Below are 20,552 nucleotides of genomic sequence, written 5' to 3' on the forward strand. Positions count from 1 at the left end.
TCTGTTATTTTCATTACCCTACGAATAAGTATTTTTGAATATATTTTACTTACATTGCTTAATAAGCTAATCCCTCTGTAATTATTGCACTCGCTTTTATCTAATTAATAAATGTAAGTTTCTCTAAAAGAGAAACTCCAAAATATGGAAACATTGGTACAATGTTATTCTATTACATCAATAACTGGAGAAATGTTCTAAATATATAGAAACCATTAAAATTAGAAAAGCAATAAAATTAGATTTAAGAACTAAAGAAAATTCTAAATTGAGAGTCCAGCTAAATTGATAAACGATTAAATTTAACCGGGTGGCCATACGTCAGGAAAACCTAAAAATCAGAGAAAAGGTGGGGATTTTGAAGAAAAAAATGGCGAAAAACAGGGAATTTCTAAAAAAAGCAATCTAAGCAACTGTGAAGAATAATCGACTGAAAAACAGTCCCCTTTTTGTAGTGACTACAATCACTTTGATAAATAAAAATATCACATTAATCACTTTTCCATAAACAAATTAACCCACTAGTTAATCACTATTAAAAGCAAGTCCAAGGAATTTGTAAAGATTCGAATAATTTAAAGAAATTCGAAAAGGACTAAGAAGATTTTAAGATATTTTTAAAAAATTCCAAGGAATTTTAAAGAGTCTGAAATATTTTAAAAAGGATTTCGACAGATTTCAAAAAATTTGATATTCCTTAAAAACTCCATGGAATTTTATTTTTTAATCTAAAAACTGCGTGGCACAAAAGAAAAATATGCGTACTATTTATAGTGACTTTTTTTATAAGTGACTTTTTTTTAAAAGTGACTATAGTCACTTTCATAAATAAAAATATCACATTAATCACTTTTCCATCAACAAATTAACCCATTAGTTAACTACTATTGAAATCAGGTCCAAGGAATTTGTAAAGATTCCAATAATTTAAAGGGATTCCAAAGAATTTCAAAGAGTTTGAAATATTTTAGAAAAGGATTTCGACAGATTTAAAAAAATTTCATATTCCTTGAAAATTCCATGGAATTTTATATTTTAATCTAAAAACTTCGTGGGACAAAAGAACTACATAAACATGACAAAAGAAAAACATGCGTAGCGCGTATATTTGTTTTTTAGTAAAATAGAAAATATAATAAAATGATAATAGCTAAAATTATAAATGTTTCAATCAGGAATATAAAAGGATAATAAATTTGAAAAATTCTAGAGAACACTGCAAAATTATACACATTTTTTAAATTGGTGATTATTTTCTTATACATATTTAAGGAAATTTTATTTTAAAAAGTCACCTGATTGCTGGTATCCAATTCGAGGAGATCATTATCAATCTTGTTAATCGATATTGGTTGAATTTGACTACCAGGGTATTGATTATGGTCGAACTGATGATGATCTAGTCCAGATTTCCAATACTGATTTCGGAGAACTTTCTGGTTTTTATTATTGTGAAATGAAACCAAAGCTAGAGGATCAGCTTGTAATTCATTTGGATCCAAAGAAACGGGACCGTTAAATGTTTGCAGCTCTTGGATGACTTTTTTTAGATAAACATCGCTAGATTCCTTTCTAATTGCAGCAATTGCTTGGAATGGTAACAATGGCACCATTATCATCCAAAACGAACCAATTCTTAATCTCATCTTTCTCGTCCAAATTTCTCAATTTTGTACTTCATTAATTCAAAGTGCGCTAAAATGAATTTTGTTAACCAGAATGTGAAATCACGCATGAAAAATATAAATGTAAATAGAAATATTTTTGAAACGCTTGAGGAAATGAAAATCAGTGATTTTATTTTACACATAAAGAATCATAAGTTCCTCCTAATTGAAAAATCTAAGATTATATTTTTGATTCAAAATTAATTAGAAAAATTAATTAGAAAAAATCAGAATTAATTTAAAAATGTTATTATTTGGTATAGAAGATTGAACTATTTTTTTGAAAGTTTATTGTTGAAATTTTTCTATTGAAAATTTAACTATATCATTATTGTTTGACAACTCATCGGTTTCATTAACAAATTCAACAAATTGATTAACAATGTATGTATTTTGTTGCAAATTAGTCTTTATTTATAGAGAATCAATTTGTTTGACTGAAAATTTAAGCATTTGGCTGCACTTTGTTAAAAAAAAAATTTGTTATTGAAGATTCATCTTATAGAGGAGAATTTAACTATTTTGTTCAAAATCAATTTATTCTTGTTTGAAGGTTAATTTTTTCAACGGGAAATTTAAGTATTTCATATTTGGTTTAGAGTTGATCTATTTAGTTTACAATTCAACTATTTGGTCGAAAATAAAATAAAAAATTGGTTTTTTTGTTTCTTAAAAATTCAACTTTTTTGTTGAAAATTCGAAAATTTTGTTAAAAAATAATCGTACCTGGTTGAAAATTCAACTCTTTTGTTGAAATATTGTCATTTTATATGTAAATTCCATTTTTTTAGTAGAAATTTGATATTTATAATTCAAAAAGCAACTTTTTGGTAAGAAATTAATATGTTTTAGCCGATTCATCTATTTTGCTGAAATTTGTTTGTTTGATTGAAAATTGATTTTTTTAACTGAAAATTTAAATATTGTAAGCTTCCACTTAAGCAAACGGAAAGAATACACTGCCCACTGAAAGGTCATCAATCGACAAAAGAATGGCACATAAATTCCCATGAAATCATGCTATTTCAAATATTCTATTTTTGATTGAAAATTGAACGTTTATAGTTTAAAATTGAACAATTTGGTTGTAAATTGACTTTTTCATTAACAATCCATACTGTGGAGTTAGAAATCAACATGTTTTTTTTTAGAAAATTAGTTTTATACTTAAAAATTCATATTTTTCTTGAAAAATCGACCATTTTTTTAAACAATCACGTTTCCTGGTTGAAAGTACAATTCTTTCGTTGAAATTTCTTTGATTGAAAATCAACATTTTCTGGTAAAAATTTGATCTTTGTTATTAAAAATGCAAATAAAAAAATATTTTTCGTCGAGAATATTAATCTTTTTTATTAAAAATTTCACTATGGTGCTAAAAATGTAACTGTTTTATTGAACATTCTTCTTTTAGGATAGAAAGTTTTGTTTTTCGGATTGAATATTGAATACTCTATTTGATTGCTAAAAATTTGATTATTTATAATAGAAAATTCATTCTTTTAGGTTCAATATAAAATATTCTATGTGGTTATAGATGTGACTGTTTGGTTGATAATTAATTTTTTGTTTAAATTCAGCTATTTGCTTCGAAATTCATTTTCAAGTTCGAAAATTCAACTATATGATGAGCAATTCAACTATTTGGTTAAAAATTAGTATTTTTTGCTTGAAAATTCAACTATTCGGTTGTAAATTTAACTGCGTAGTCCAAAATTAATCTTTTTGTTTGTCGAAAATTCAACTAATGGCTTAAAAAATCATCTTTCTTAGTTAGAAATTATCTTTTCGGGTTGAAAGTCAAATTTTTTCTGAAACATTCAATTTTTTAGGTTGTGAAATTGACGGTTTCGTTGAAAATTCATCTATTTTTAAAGAAAATTAATTTTATTGTTGTTGAAAATTTAACTTTTGGCTCTAAAATTTGCATTTTGTATTTGATCTTAGTCGTTTATAAATCACATTGGAATAACTTATAATGAAATCATTTGGAATTTTTTCATAGATACTACAAATTTTCAATACGTTTTACGAATTTACAAAAAAGTAGTGAAGTTTTGCGGTACTCTGAGTACTTTCATGAATCACGGAGAATAGAAATGGAATAATTATCATTGGCCTATTGCCAACACGTGTTTTCAAAGTTAACGAGCCTTTCAGTATAGAACCAGTTTTGCAAGTATTACCACAAGAAAAAAAATAAGGAAAAAATAGTAATAAATGAAAAAAGGTAAAATATAGATGTTCAAAATCATAAAGTCTTAAAGAACAGATTTAGTAGACAAATAAAATGATTTCTGTTCCAGTTTCTAATTAAGGAAAATACTCATTAATTTTTATTATGCTATTTATTTTTATTGATTTTAGATGGGTGTTAGGACATCATTATGAGTTGAATAAATGACACAATTATAATTTCTGATGTAGTGGAACATGATCAAATCGTAAAAAATTATAAAATGAATTTAAAAACAAATTTTAAAGCAGAATTTTAAGAACAGTAGAAAAGAATTTCCAAATTTTGAAATTGTTTCTCAGAAGGCGAGTTTTATCTAATCATATAATATACATTATAAATGCAGTTTTTCTATTCTTAAATATAGGCTGTGGCTATGTGCACCGTAATTTCGGTACAAATAGCTGAATTTTTTCGATACCAGTACTAATATAATCATTATATTTATATATGATTAACTTTTTATAATTTTTTAATTATCATATTTATTATTAATATTAAGAAACAAGAAAAAGGACTATTGGCACTGTATTTTCAGTACAAATATTCGGCTTATTTCGGTAAACATACACTGTCTATATAAATATTTCCAATTTTCATTTTTTTAAATTTGAGATAGTTCTCATATTAAAAATCAGATATCTACAAAAATAGTTATTATTTTTATTAACAAAATATTAAAATTGAAAATAAATAATTTATTTCAACCATTTTTTGCAATTTAATTTTTTTATTATCTCTTCTTATCAAGTTTTAAAAAAGGATGGAATTTTGATATGGAATAGCTAATTTAATAATAGATTTTATGCTTTTGCGATAATCCTTTTTGATAAAATCCGAAATATCTCTAATAGCTAATTTTTTTCGCAGTAAACATTTTCTCCAACTCTAAGGTTCCCAATTTAAAAAATAATGTTTTCTTTGGTAGAATTCCTTGTAACAATTTATTTAAAACAAATAGTAACTATACTTGAAGATTATTTTACATTTTTTTAAATTGGAAAAGAATTTAACTATTTCATTTTTGGTTAAAAATGGATTTTGTTTAGTTTCGGATTCAACTAGTTGGTTGAAAACTCATAGGTACTTTACGGTTAAAAAATTAACTGTTTTGTAAAAAAATCGTTTTTTTAATTCGAAATCCAATTTTTTGTTGAAAATTGGACAATTTTGTTGATAAATCATCTTGCCTGATTGAGAAATCCACTGTTCTGTTTAAAGTTCGTCTTTTTTAATTGAAAATACATTATTTATATTTCTTATTAACAATGCAACTGTTCGGTTAGAAATTAATCTGTTTTGGTTGAGGATTCAAAACTATTTTATTAAAAATTTGTTTTCTGTGTGAAAATTAATTTTTTTAACTGTAAATTTAACTTTTCCATTATTGGCTGAAAGTTAAGTTGATCGTATACAGTGGAAAATTTGAAATTTTGGGTTGAAATGTATGTATATTGTTGTAAATTCATCTTTTTTCGTAGGAAATTCATCTTCTGGATTAGAAATTGAACGACTTTGTTCAAAGTTGAACTACTTTATTAAAAACTCATTTTTCTGGTTGAAGATTAATCTTTTTTGTTACAAATTGAACTATTTTATTTGAAATTATTATTTTTTTGCTTAAAAGTCAATTTTTTAAACTTCAAATGTAACTATTTTGTAAAAATGTCTTCTTTTTACTTGCAAATTCAACTGCCTGGTTGAAAGTCGAGCTTGATTTTTAAAAATTAAGTGTTTTGTTGAATATTCCTCATTTTAGTTGAAAATTCAATTCTTTTCTTCAAAATGAACTTATTTTGTTAAAAATTATACCCTTTTGTTGAAATTTTAATTATTTGGTTGAAAGTGTAACTATTTTGTGAAACATTTGTTTTTTTCTGGATAGAAAATTCGTCTTTTTGGTTCGGATCCTGGATATTCTATCTGGTTCTAGATAAAACTGTTTCAATGATAATGAATTTTTTGTTTAAATTCAACTATTTGCTTGAAAATTTATTTCTGTAGGTCGATAAGAATAAAAATAATATTACTGGTGTAATCTCAAATAAAAAATGATTTTTTTAGACAAAATTATAAAACATAAAAAAAACATTTATTTTAAGGCCGTGGCTACGTATACCGAAATTTCGGTAGAAGTAGCCAGATTTTTAGTATGAATACGAGGAGCTAATAAAGGGATAATTTGTACCGAAATTTCGGTATGTATAGCTGGATTTTTGATACGTGTAGACACTTCCTTATTTTAAACATTTTTTCGTAATTTAATTATTTCTTACTATCGCTTCTTATCAATTTAAAAAAAATAATCGAATTTTATTAAGCGATATTAGCTTATTTTTTTGAGGAAAATATTTTTTACAATTCTGCCGCATCCAATATTTAAAATAATTTTTTCTATTGCTGAAATCATTAAAACAACTGTTTTGAAAAAACAAATGCTATTTTTTTTATTTTTGGCTCGAGAACTATCTTAAAAATTTTTCCTTTATTACACAACAAAAAAATAATATCACAAAAAAATATTTGGTCCAGTAAAATTGTTTATTATTTGATTTTATAAAATATTATTATTAATAATAATATAATTAATAAGAAGTCATTTTTAAACGTACCCTGGGTAGAATAAGCACTAAATCTTCCTTTTTTTAACCATCGATCTAGTGGACTCATCTAGATCATCCAAAATTGTTTAAATCACTGTTAATTTGAATATTATTCTTTAATTCGATTTTTGATTGATCTTGATTCACTCTACCGGACATTCTTGATGGCAAACATGCATGGTGAATGAGTCCATGGGACTACACGATTCTTCGAATGCTGAACCGGTAAAGCTTCCTGAACGAGACCCCCCACCCCCAACTCCCCTATAATGCATAAATACATCAATGGATTCCCAATGGCCTTTATTAAATAAAACTTATGCATTTTTCTCGTTTTTTTTCTCGACTGAGGACATCTCTGAAATTTCATACGAAAAATTTAATTAATTCTACACGTAGACAAATTTCAGGAGATTAATTCACGGCACGACTCCTTGATTTTATTACGCTTCGGCACGAGAACTAAGATCTCGGAACCCTTGCTTTTTTAATATAGGTCTCGAAGTTTCAGGCATTCGGCCACGCACCGTTGTTCTGAGGTCTCGAATTCTATACTTTTAGATTACATAGTCCGAGAGTTTAAATCACGTAAATATTGTAGCTCTAAAATCACGTGCTTCCACGAATTAATCTCTTGAAATTTCTCTCCGTGTAGATTTGAAAAAAAAATTAACATAGTTATAGTTTCTTGTATGGACGGAAAACTCTTTGATTAGCATAATATGTCTTCAAAGTTTAAATCCAACTGTTTTTTAATTTACAGGTTTCAAAAGTTAAATCATTTTTTCTCATTTGTTGGAGAATGAATTGGAGGATTAATTGAAAATCGATTAGAGAATTTTTACATGCATTATATTTTTTAAGTTTTGGGTGCTTAAAAAATGTTAAAGTCCTTCAAATTTTTGACTCAGAATTTTTTATGCAAAACTCAAAGATTTCCTTTAAGAATTTTTAAGTTTGCGATCTTTCAAATTTTGGAGAATCTAATTTGAATTAATGAAAATAGGATAAGGTCTTAAAATAATGTTCGAACATACATTTTTTAAGTCGAAGGTGTTGTAATTCAGTAAAAAAGACAAATTTTCAACAAAAGAATTGAATTTTCAACCAGGAAAGATGATTTTTTAAATAAAATTGTCGTATTTTCAACAAAAAAGTTTAATTTTTAAATAAGAAAAGAAATTCTCTACAAGAGTTAAATTTTCAACCCAGAAATATGAATTCTCAACAAAAAGTTACATCTACAACCAAATAGAATATTTAATATTCAACCCAAAAGGATGAATTTTCTATTAAAAAAGCGAATTTTCTGTTTACAATAATCAAATTTTTGAACAATATAATTTAGGTTTCAACACAAAAGTGTACATTTTAATACGATAATTCAGTTTTCAACTAAAATGATACATCGTTAAACAAAAAACTGAATTTTTAACAAAGAAAATTCGCAACAAAATATGTAATAGTTCATATTTTAAGCAAAAAATATTTTTGTTTTTAATCAAAAATATTAATTTTCAACAAAAAAAATGAATTTTTTAGAAAGTAATTGAATTTTAAATCAAGAAAATTAATTTTATACGAAAAAGATGAATATAAAACAAAATACATACATTGTCAACCAGTTTGTGGAAATTTGAACTAAAACGGTCAATGTTTAACTAACAATGCAATCGTAAAATTTGCAGTTTAAAAGATTGAGTAAAAAAAATGAATTTTCAACCAAATAGTTGAGTTTTCAAAAAAAAGACAATTAATTTTGAACGAATCAGTCCAACTTTGAACCAAGTAGTTGATTTTTTAATCAAGAAGATTAATTTTCTACTCAAAAAATAATAGTTGATATTTCAACCAAAAAAGATTTCAATTTTTTGATAAATTTAAAGCTTTTATTAAAGCTGGAAGGCCTCTTAACTTTTAGATTTTCTAAGTTTCGATTTTCCATACACTCGAACTTGGATTTAAGCCCGTATTTGGTTCTTTCCTACGGCTCCAATCCAAGCTCTCCGAGTGTATGTATGAGTGAACATTGCACATCCCCCCGCGGCCCAACTCATCCGAAACCGACACCCGGCGTAAATTCTCGGAAGATTCCAATCAAGTTTCTTCTTAATCAAGTTCGAGTGTATTAAAATTTTGTTTTAAAGTTTTATAATTTAAAAAACCTAAAAACGTCGAATTTTAAAGTTAAAATTCTGAATAAAAAGGATTAAAATAATTAAGCTTTCAAAATGAAAGTGTATAAAATTATACATAAATACAATTTCTAAGAATAATATAAGTTCAATGAAAAAAAATGAAAAATGCGAAATAAATATAAGATACATGGGTCGATAAAAAAAAAGTTTAGAATGGACGAGGAAATCTTGAAACATACTGCTAAATGTTTTTTTCACGCTCTTTTTGTCTATGTATCCACATTTTTATTTTATTCTTATTTTATCGGGAGTCATTAAAAAATTCTTACCGAATTCGGTAACACGAAAATAATACGGTGCAGATTTTGCAAAATTTGGTTAACCCACGAAAATTTAACATTCTTGTACTTTTTTTAACACTGACACAGGAATTAAATTATTGATTTTTTATATTTTTACTCGATTGTTACAGTGATTTTTTTCGAGTTTTATCCTTAAATATAAATGTTACCGAGTGGAAACAAAAGTTAAGGTTTTTCTCATTTCTAAACAAAAGCAAATAATTTGGAAACGTTACTAAAAATATGCTCGATGTAAGTACTTTATTCCAGTATTATTAGAAAATGTATTAAATATAAATTTCACAAGTTTTTAGCAACGGCCCATCTACTTACCTATTTTGTTTAAGTTTTTTATTTATTTATATTTTTAGGAAAAGAAAATAATTTAATTAATAAAAATTATAAACAAATACAATTTTTTGAAAGAGGTGAAAAAATGAAAATATTTGAATGCTTTTTAAAATTTTTTAATGTAAAATAATAAGTGTCAATTCTGCATTTCTCGAGACAGTTTGTGCTCCTCAAACCCGGTTTTGTACTTTTCCGTTATACGTCCTGCCGTTATGAGAGGTACATCGTAAACCAGAGCTGTGTAATGTGTACGTATGAACGTTTTACTTTCCTAAAAATATAGATTCAACAGCCTAAGAAATTTCTGTAAATCAATTTTCAAAAATTTCTAATAATTTTCTCTATTCCTACAGGAAAAAGTTTCTTATTAATAGTACAATTTCAAAGTTAAATTTGAATACTGCAATAATTTATTGTAATAATAATAATGAATAATAATAATTAATAATAGTAATATAAAACTTCGAAGTCGTATTAGTCGCATTAAATTTTTAATGATAATGACAAAAAAGCAGTATCAGACATTGAATGACTGAAATAATAACTTTATTTGTTTAGAAATATAAAACAACCAACTCTGGTTGATTCTCAAATATTCTTTGCAAAATCAAAATAATCTTTATTAATATATATAATATAAATCTTAATTTTAATTATACCAGAGCTAAAAAAATGTCTCTTTAAAAGGTTGATTGTTTTCGAAATTCTGTTTAAAATAAGCCCAGGGTGAAGCCAATTTGTCTAGTTTTTAAGTAGATATAGCAAAAATAGTGTAAATTTAAATGTTTTCTTGAATTTTCAATAACTTCCGAAATAGTATACATTTCTTAATGTTCTTGGGCTCATTTTGAAGCTTTTTTCATCGTATCGCAACAGATTGCGAGTATAAATTGTAAAAAATTTCTTTTTGAATTGCAAGAACTTGAAGTTGTAATAAAAAAGTTGGATAAATTTGAAAACATCTTATCTGTAGGCAAATCAGAATAAAAGTTAAATAAATATATATTTTGGGAAAATTACATATAAACTTCATAATTATATGTTTCATATACTTTACAAAAATATTTTTGTTAGCAAAATTAATATTTCAATTTTTCCAACTTTTTTGTTACAACTTCAAGTTCTTGCAATTCGAAAAGAAATTTTTTACGCTTTATACTAGTAAGCTGTTGTGAAACGGTGAAAAAAGCTTCAAAGTGAGCCCAAGAACATTGAAAAATGTTGACTATTTCGGAAGTTACTGAAAATTTAAGAAAACATTGAAATTTACACTATTTATGCAATATCTACAGTCTTTCTGAACTGTTTATTTCTCCAACTTGGATTATTTTCACATGGAAGAAGTTTATAATTTAAATTTATTTTGAACTTCAGGTAAATTCATTTTGATCATTTTCAACCTTAAATTTAGCTAATTCATTATGTAGTATATTAACTTGTGCTTATTTTCTGAAAATTTTACTTCCTCGTAGGTATGACATGAATTTTCTTCTTCATAGAGGAAGGTTTTTCACTAACAAAAGAAAAAATGGATACTTTCAATATTTTTCAACTTGTGTTTCCAACTTTTTTTTAAAACTTTCTAAGTAGTTTTTGATTAATCAATAATGGTGATAAAAAGTTCGTCAGTAGATCAATCCACGCGTCTCGAAGATGCGAACAATGACATCAACTTCAATACTGTTAAGTTCCCGGCGCCTTTGATCAGGATACTGGGCGCGTTTCGGAGTTGCAGATATGGAGGCCCTGTACCGATGGTTTCTCCTGAATACGGTTACACAACACAATAAACAGTCGCGAACAATTGTCCAGGGATGGCCCCGAAGGAATAAATTCCAAGACGAGGCGTTAACAGCCGTGAAAAATTTTGAATGTCACCAGGGTGTAGTCTTCCTAACGGTGTCTCTAGAATATCAGGTCGACTACTATAGAGTATTGAAAACTTAGCCCCGCATGCAGGACGTGTGACAGGTAACTGTGCACGGAGAAACTGTCCACGAGTCCATCTGTGCACGTGGGAGGTCACTGATAAAATTGTACACGTTGTTGTCCACACGTAGAACTGCGCACCAGCCATTTGTGCACGTCAACATTTCGACGTGCACAGATGGTACCTTGGAGACGGTTCACGTACACTAATGGGAGAATCCCGACTATGCACGTCGAAATTTAAGTGTACACACATTGCACCCAACAATATTTTGCTTTCACAGATGGGAGACTCCCAACTGTGCACATGCATAGATGGTACCCTATCAAAACTTCATGTGCACAGATGTGAGACTCAAAACTGTGCACGTCTCAAATTTCGAGGCGTACAACTGTGCACGAGTGCAGTTGTGCACGTCGAGGACTGGTGGCACAACTGTGGACGTAGGTAGCCACTGACACAACTATGTATGTGCACAGATGTGAGAAACCAAACTGTGCACGTGTCAAATAATACGATCAGTTTTTCATCTTAGAGGTCCACGAACTCAGATGGAAAACTCTTAACAGGGCACCTCTCTATTGATATGATCATAATTTTCACCAACAAGTCCACGTGCAGATGAGAAACTTCCGATGTTGCTCGTCTTAATTTATGCAATCAAATTTTTCACGTTTTTTGCTAACGATTTTTCACTAACGTGACAGTTACATCAACCTTCATGGCCTTCATGTTCCATTTCTGTAACGCTTGTGGTATTCTATTGACCACGACAAGTCACATGACATAAAGGTACATTCTAAGGATGTTTTTAGGATTTCCCGGTGCCCCCTAGGGTTTGATATTCTATTGACGTAGCAATTCTATCGCTCTGTGGTATACCCGTTACATTATATAATTCCATAAGAGTTATATATATATATCGTTATCGGTATATATATCGTTATATATATCGCTAAGATAAGAGTTAGCCCTTTATGTTCCATTTCTGTAACACGTGTGATACTCAAGTGACGTAACAGTACATCGCCCTGTGATATACTTGTATCATTACAGAATGGCAGAACTGTAACAGCGTTACAGAACAGTCTGCCCTTTATGTTCCACTTCTGTAAAACGCGTGATATTCTAGTTACGTAGCAATTCTATCGCTTTGTGATATACCAGTTGCATTACATAATTCCAGTGCTGTTATGTATATCTTACAGCAGTGGTCTCCAACAGTAGATCCTGTATCTACTAGCGATCCCAGGCCAATAGATCGGATCTACTCAGTTTTGACCCAGAACTGTCAAAACCCTTTACCTGATGTCAGCCTCTGGGAACCCTTTAGGGGAGTTAGACAGAGTACGGAGTCAATGGATGGCTCCTACAAGCTATAAAAACAATATATGGGGCATTTTTTCTGAACTGCCCCAACTTTAAAAGTCATGTCTTGCGATTGCATTCAAATTTTCAGAGTTTGTTTTCCTATATGATAGAAGTATATCGACAAATTTATTGACTTTTAATACTATCCCTCCTCGAACTACAGGGGGTGAAATTTGAATCCCCCGGGCAAAGTGAGTATATTCAAATGGTCATAACTTCCTTTCTAAAAATGAGAATTGATTTTCTATGATTGATTTCTGAAGAGATTTTCATGCTCTTTCATTCTGCGAAATCTATTGTTTAAAATTTTTATATTTTTATAGAAAAATTCCCACTTAAAATGTTTATTTAACATTTTCTACTCTTCGGGCAGTTTTTTGAAAAGTATTTTAAAACGAAAGCTTGACTTTTTCCGATAAAAATGCTGTTTGGCATTTTGGGACCAAAAAGAGTTATGTAATAATGTAAAGATATCCGAGCGAAATCCTTCCTCGCTCGCTCGGACAGGTTGGCCAGTCCTACCGGGGACTTGGCTGTATGCATGATTCTCCAGCGAAGCTGCACTAAATTCATCATCATTTATTTAGTTCGCCTTTTTTTCGCGCATTATTTGCTTCTATGAACTTTAGGCTTTTTCACTATCTTCGGAGACAAATCATGTTCTGTTGTGAATGAAGTTTTTTTCAGTTGCAATTGTCCGTTCTCATTTGGAATAAATACGCAGTATTTTAGAGTGCTGGGAATTGTAATTACTTCAGTGAATCTAGTTTCTAGTTTTTTGGTCATCTCTGTGACCTTCTTTCGAACCAAAAAGAACTACTGTTTCCTTTAAATGATTCCTTAGCCCATTAGAGTAACTCCATCGCAATTATGATTGGATTCTGGGCTTAGCGCTGCAAGCTAGCTTTTGCCAAGAGTCTTTTCGAATTTCCACCAATCCCGTCACCTGGACCTTTTGCATGTGCAGTTGCCTGGAAATGTGTTTCTGCGGAAATTTCAAACTTGTTGTACTTGTTAATGAGCTTTTAAAATGTGTACACAACTAAAGTGTCATCACTTAAATAATCTGAGATGATTTCCATGCTAAAATGCTTCAGTTCGTTTCCACCTTTTTGTTAAATAACTACTGTAAATATAGTTGCTTGATTATTATTCCAATGGAAAAATTGTGCAGTATTTTGAATGATGAAAGCATAATTTTGAGCAAAGTCAAGCAAAATTAAGTACTATCCTTCTTTTAGTATAACTTAAAGGTGTTTCAGAAACAAACCTTGTTGTTTCGTAGAAAATGCGTGAGGTTTCAGGTTTTTAAGTTTAGTGCAGTGCTTCTACAAAAGCATCAGCGTCTGCTATTTCGGTCTTCAAAGTGCTTCTATCAGTTCGCTGTCAAACTTGATATGTCACTGTGTCACTGCACATGATTTCTTCAAGGCAGTCATGATTGTGTGAATTTTGAAAATCCAATCTTTACATTTTCATGTAGGGCTACAAATCTGTCATATAATTCTAAAGGATTGCACAGAATCAGTCTCTTCTGTACTTTCTCACGAGTACCGTCTAGTTGTTTTGACAGATATGACATCTTTCTTACCTGGCATCTGTCGACTATTCTCGTCATCATCGTAGAAGTTTATTATCAAACTTTCAGTTTCTTCTGCCAATTTTTGTCCTCGCTTGGCTTCCGGAAAAGTGAAAAGTCCACTTTTGGCGACTAGCTCTTTCGATTTTCTGCCTTCACTTTCAGATGCACCGAATTCTCGCATTATTTGTCTGTGACTCCAAGACTTAGGCGCAAGGATCAGTAGACAAATCTTTTCTGAATATGTAGTGCCCTTCTGCTCTAATTTTTCTTTTATTTGATTCAGGACTTCGAGACCCGCTATGTGATTTTCATCATTGCATCCTTCTTTTTCATTTCTCATTGGCAAGCGAAAATCTGTGTCTTCGTTTATCTCTTCCTCTACATTAATACCAGGCTCATCTATAACTCTGGATGGCTGTAAATTGAGAGTTCTACATTCTTTTCTACAAGCACCACATATTTTACTGCCTTTTGGCAAATCAGGAAACGCTATTTGGTGATTTTCCGTTAGAAGCCTCAGATCAATTCCTCTTATATGTTTCTCCTTACGAAAAGGATTTACACATCTGCTGCGAAAACTTTGCATCAAAGACATGGTCAGCGCTAGATGACCATGAAAGGTCTTTAGGGATCACACTTTGCTTCGAAAGCAGCGATTCGCAAAGACTTGAAAACGAACTTATAAGCTGAACTAAATGAATAAGAACCACATAAACAAAGGATAAACAATTTAGAAATGTATACAACCCCTAGTAGCAACGTTTGACTTGTATGACAGAGGCCAGTGTCTGATCCAGCATCTGCTCCTTCTAGTCGACCAGACTGGCGGGAGAAATGATCAGACCAGACGAAAAGCAGAATATAGTGTATACAGGAACCAGATTCTGGTATTTAGTTTAAACATTAGTAATTAATGTAGATATTAATTAATGACTATTATTCCACGTTTCGCAGCATATTTAAAAATAATATACAAACATTGTTGACAGAAAATTCAGTTTTTAAGCCATTTTTCGCCAAATATATTTGCTATTTATTAGTTGGTAGCCCTGCTATGAGTGTTTTTGTGGTAGTGTTTTTCAGTGTAGCAATATGGCGAAGTGAGTGTTGTTTTGTGATCAACACGTGTTATGGTTCTCATCAATTTTCGATCTCCGCCTTTTTCGAATTTTTGGAATTGAAGTACCTACATACGTATAAAGTATATTCAAGTATAGTCAAGTATATTCAATTTTAATTATTATAGATTATACAAATTAATTAAAAATGTAAGTTAAGCAAAAAATTTCAGAATTTTTCCCGCCCTTACGCATGCCCAAACATGCAAGCTTATACGACGAGAGGTAATGTTTTTAATATTTCAATGTCTCCTGAAATGTTGTGATGTCTCCCCACTATATTCTCCCAGAAAAGACTGAAATATAGTGTAAAACTATTACAGAAACATATTTTATACCATTTTACGTTATTTTAATTTTGTCTTGTGTATATCATGACCAATCTGGGCCAGGATCTATTAAGCCAGACTCTGGTGCCAGAACAGCACGCCAAAGTGGAACCAGCCGGGTGCCAGGCTACAAACAGATTCTTCTTATTGTGGCGCCCAGCTGGCGCCAGTCTGCAGTTATCTTGTTACTAGAGACTAAGAAACAAAAACGAAACACAAGAAATCACAGAAAACATACACAGAAAAATTCTAAACACTAAATGTTGACTACTTTTACCTTTCAGGAGACTGAAGTCAGAGTAAAGTAACGACGCAGTGCAACGTTTTGCTTGAGGCCAAAAAACAAATGACAGTATATGTGATTGTCTTTTGTTTCTTGATACAATATGAGAAACAAATGAAAATCTATGTATGTGGATGTCTTTTGTTTTTCGGCTATACACGAGACCAAGTTCAATCCAGCCAAAGAAAGGGCGAATCCTGTATAATTTGTTTATATGAACAGTTTAAACTATTGTTAATTGATTTAAGGTTTTCACAAGTCTGTTTTATGTGACGGTAATGATGAAAATATACAACAAAACCCCACAAAAAACATTATTCAGGGGCGAGGGGTGAACGCTCTCTTAAAATATACTTGTCTTCCCTAATTTTTTTATAACTATATGCAAAAATTTTCGATGCATTAAGAACTGCTGAAATAAATTTTTGGAAAGTTTCTGTACCAAGGAAAAGTATGTTTGAATGAATCGGATTTGAACGAAACAACGTCGGTCGGTGCTTCGACTGGACTGGCCGAACTGTCCGAGCGCACGAGGAAGAATTTCGCCCGAATATCTTCGCATAACTACACAAATATTTTCAGTCCCAAAATACCAAACAGCATTTTTATCTGAAAAAAGTCAAGTTTTCGTTTAAAAATACTTTTAAAAAACTGCCCGAAGAGTAGAAAATGTTAAATAAACATGTTAAGTGGCAATTTGTTTATAAAAATTAAAAAATTAAAAACAGTAGAATTCACAGAATGAAAGAGCACGAAAAACCCTTCAGGAATTACTCGTAGAAAATTCAATTCTCATTTGTAGAAAGGAACTTTTAACCATTTGAAAATACCCGCTTTGCCCGGGGGATGCAAATTTCACCCCCTGAGTATACTACTATCATATAGGCAAACAAACTCTGAAAATTTGAAGGCGATCGGAAGACATGACTCTCAAAGTTGGGTTAACGTGATAATTCTCAAAGATTTGTCAAAAATCAACCCCTTTGTACTACGTACATATGCCTTTATCTAAAGTAATCTTTTTCGCATTTTAAAATTTTAATGGAGTCTCTGATCGTTGGACTGCCCAAAAATACCAACTCAAATTTTTGGGCTCAAAACCTTCACAATTAAAACTAACCCCTATTGTCAAAAAATGTTTTTTTTTTGTTGCGAATTTCTAAGTCTCAATGGAGTCTCTGATTTTTGGGCTCCTGAAAAACACCTGCCCCTATTTCTGGACTCAAACCTTCAACGTTGAAAATCAACCCCTTTATACCCCGTACATAAGACTTTGTCCAAAAATAATTTTTTTGTGAATTTTAGAAGCTTAATGTAGTCTCTTATTTTTGGGATCGCACAGTCGATCTACTGTTGTGCCGCGTGACGTCACGTCGACTCGTTTGTACACGCAAAGGGTCGCTTTATGAGACAGCACGATACAAAATTTTCGTTATTTCGTACGTTATTCACGTTCCGCACACTATTGTTATTCTCTTCCTTAAATTTCCGTTCGCGTTACGGAAAATACCTTATTTTCTTTTCGCTTCTTACTGATCTGAATAACGAGTTACATTAAATCGACATTGATTCCGTATCGCCGTCATTATTGGCAGTGATTCTTTGCATTAATTACACTGATTCGAGAGTAAGATGCCCCTCGGATCCTAATGGACCCAAGTGGGGCACCTCACATGACGACTTTGTGAGGATCTTCAATTGGGATGATTACTAGAGAGATTGATCAGCAACCTGGATCGGAGCAGTATTGCGGAACGAACGTGTTATTTAAATAAATAACACGAAAATACGGGCCAGTTGATAGTGATCCCAGAGAAGTAAAAGACGCCTTCTGGGACACTTTAAATGACACAATAAATATTTGCGAACATGGGGAAAGAATAATTCTGCTAGGAGACATGAACGGATGGGTGGGCATCCAAAATCAGGATACAAAAAGAGTACTAGGTAATTTTGGGGATCCAAGAACAAACTATAACGGAGATAAATTAGTTGGTCTATACTTAAAAAGGGGTCTGTTTATTGCAGTATAATTTACTTTGTTGTTGCGGATGATACAAGGGTCATGAGGGGTTCTGAATGCAACACTGATCATTACCTTCTGATCTCCAAAATTAACTTAGGTTGGGGATGGAGAAATAAGAGAACAAAGAAAATGAAACAAACGCGAATAAAAATTGAGAACTCACAGAAACTGGATGTTCGAATAGATTTCAAAAATGAGATAATTGAGAGCATAGATAAGGTAACCTGTGAGGCGCTTATAAACAGAAAAGATATAAACGGCGTGGCGCATGGACTAAGTTCCGGGATATCATTATTAGGTGTGCGATCGAAGTGCGTGGTACCGCGGTTGTAGGAAGAATGTCTGGCGATGTGTGGTGGAATGATTGAAATTCAGGCTGCCCAAGATGCAAAGAAAGAAGCGTACAAGAAAACTTTGAACATCGCAGGTCTTAGCGACAAGGAAAGAAATAGACGTATAAATGATAATAGGCACACAAAGAGAATACTCAAATGATTAATTAAGGAAAGTAAAGATAAAATTAGAGCAGAAGAAGAGAAGAAAGTACAGAACGACTTTGAAGGAAACAAGAAACTGCTTTATGAAAAAATAAATGGAAACAAAAGTACAGAATTTGTCAACATGAGAAATAGTAATGGGGAAATGCTATATGATGCAGACGGGATACTATACGCTTTCAGAGACTATTTTAGGGAACAATTCGAAGATGAAGTTATAGGCTCTAGAACACGATGCGTTAAAAAACTCAATTTAGAAAGTCTGTGTCGCTGAGGTTAGGGATATAAATAAGAACTTGAAAAACGGTAAGGCTGACGGGGTCGATTATATTAACGCTGAAATGCTTAAACACGATGGCGAGTACATACCATATAAATTATGCGAATTGATAAATTTATGTTTCGAGACAGGAGACGTCCCACACGATTGGAAAAAAGTGATTTTCGTACCAATACACAAAAGAAAGAGAGATAAAAGCGACTGCAATAATTACAGAGGCATTAGCTTATTAAGTACCGTTATTAAAATATACTCAAAAATACTTATTCGTAGGGTAATGAAAATGACAGAAGAAAAGATTTGGGAAGTCCAATGTGGGTTTATGCCAGAAAGGTCCCGTACGGATTAAATATTTAGCTTAAGGCAAATCACAAAAAAAAAGTTTGAGAGTAGGAAAAAAAGTTTTCTGTGCACTTGTTGACCTCGAAAAAGCTTTTGACAAGATACATAGGAGTAAATTTTAGGAAGTCCTGAAAGAGTATGGAGTCAATGCATGGCTTGCACAATCTATAAAAACAATATATGCGGGTGGCTAAGTGAGTTTTAGGATAAATGGGAAATTGAGTGACTGTTTCGTTATTATTCAGAGCTAGACAAGGATGCGTAATGTCTTCATGGTTATTTATATTATTCATGGACAAGTGTTTAAGAATGGCTCTTTTCGACGCAGATGGTGTAGATCTCGAAACAGTAAGGTTGCGTGGGTTAGAATTCGCAGATGACAAAGTTGTTGCGGCAGTCAATCTAAGACTTGCAAAGAATGTTGAATAAACTGAATGCACATAAAACAAAAAGTATGGTGTTCAAAGGAAAGAGTGAGAAAACACTATGCAATAATATATTAAATAATGAGAGAATTAAGCAAGTTGATAAGTTCGTATACCTTGGTAACTTATTTACTAGGGACGGGAAGATAGATGAGGAATTAGATAGACGAATAAATGAAGGTAAGAAGGTTATTGGTAGAGCAGGTCCCCTTATCAGAAGTAAAAGTATATCAAATAAAGCTAAAATGGCAATACATAATTCCATATTTGTACCGACAGTACCATACGGTAGCGAGTAAAATTAACGCAATTGACATGAGATTCATGTGCATAATATGCGGGAAAACCCTGATGGACAAAGTAAGTAATGAGATAATTCTAAAAGAATGTGGTGCAGAAGAGACGTTAGTAGACACATGGGAAAGAAATCGGTTAAGATGCTTCGGACATGTTGAGAGAATGCCAAATGAACGACTAAAGAAACAAGTGTATCAAGATAAAGGGAATGGTAGCGTGCCCAGAGGCAGACCGCGGAAAGAATGTATAGAATGTGTGAATGAGACCCTAGTTAGAAAAGACATAAGCAACAGAAACACGAGAGCCTGCATGAAAAAATTCTGGAACGTAGAAGAAGCTAGGGAAGTATGCCAGGAGAGAAAAGTATGGTGGCAAATAGTTAATAAAAAGAGTGTCACTAGAACACCCTGAGAACAGCTGTAGAACAGCCTGAAACAAAAGACCTTGGACACTAATGGACTCATTTTGGATGAATCTAAAAATTTTATATTCCTTTCTCACATTACCTACAACATCATCGCAGAAGGTTTCAACCATCGTATTAAATTATTTGCATTAACTAATAATATTCTATTCTCATCAGTCACTTGACTTAGTCCGTGGCTATGATGTATAACCGGGTCTACACGAATGAAAGTTAAATAAAAACACTATATAATAATAATAATTGCAACGGTAGCAAAGCATCCAGAGGTGACTGTTGTCACCTCCAACGCTCGTGGCCGCTCGTAATTGT

The 20,552-nt window shown here is 31.2% G+C and overlaps 1 protein-coding gene across 1 annotated transcript in view; it reads right to left on the minus strand.

Annotated features, from left to right (window-relative positions):
• LOC117173326 overlaps positions 1-6,698 on the minus strand; it is a 28,435-nt gene extending 21,737 nt beyond the window's left edge. Inside the window, exons 1-2 of the mRNA XM_033361817.1 lie at positions 6,516-6,698; positions 1,296-1,695 (exon numbers count right to left, since the gene is read on the minus strand). Coding sequence (XP_033217708.1) covers positions 1,296-1,646 — 351 coding nt within the window. The 5' untranslated portion in view covers positions 1,647-1,695; positions 6,516-6,698. The remainder of the gene's footprint in view (positions 1-1,295; positions 1,696-6,515) is intronic.
• Between the last annotated feature and the right edge of the window lie 13,854 nt (positions 6,699-20,552).

This window comes from Belonocnema kinseyi, chromosome 5, assembly GCF_010883055.1.
Source record: "Belonocnema kinseyi isolate 2016_QV_RU_SX_M_011 chromosome 5, B_treatae_v1, whole genome shotgun sequence".
Lineage (NCBI taxonomy): Eukaryota > Metazoa > Arthropoda > Insecta > Hymenoptera > Cynipidae > Belonocnema > Belonocnema kinseyi.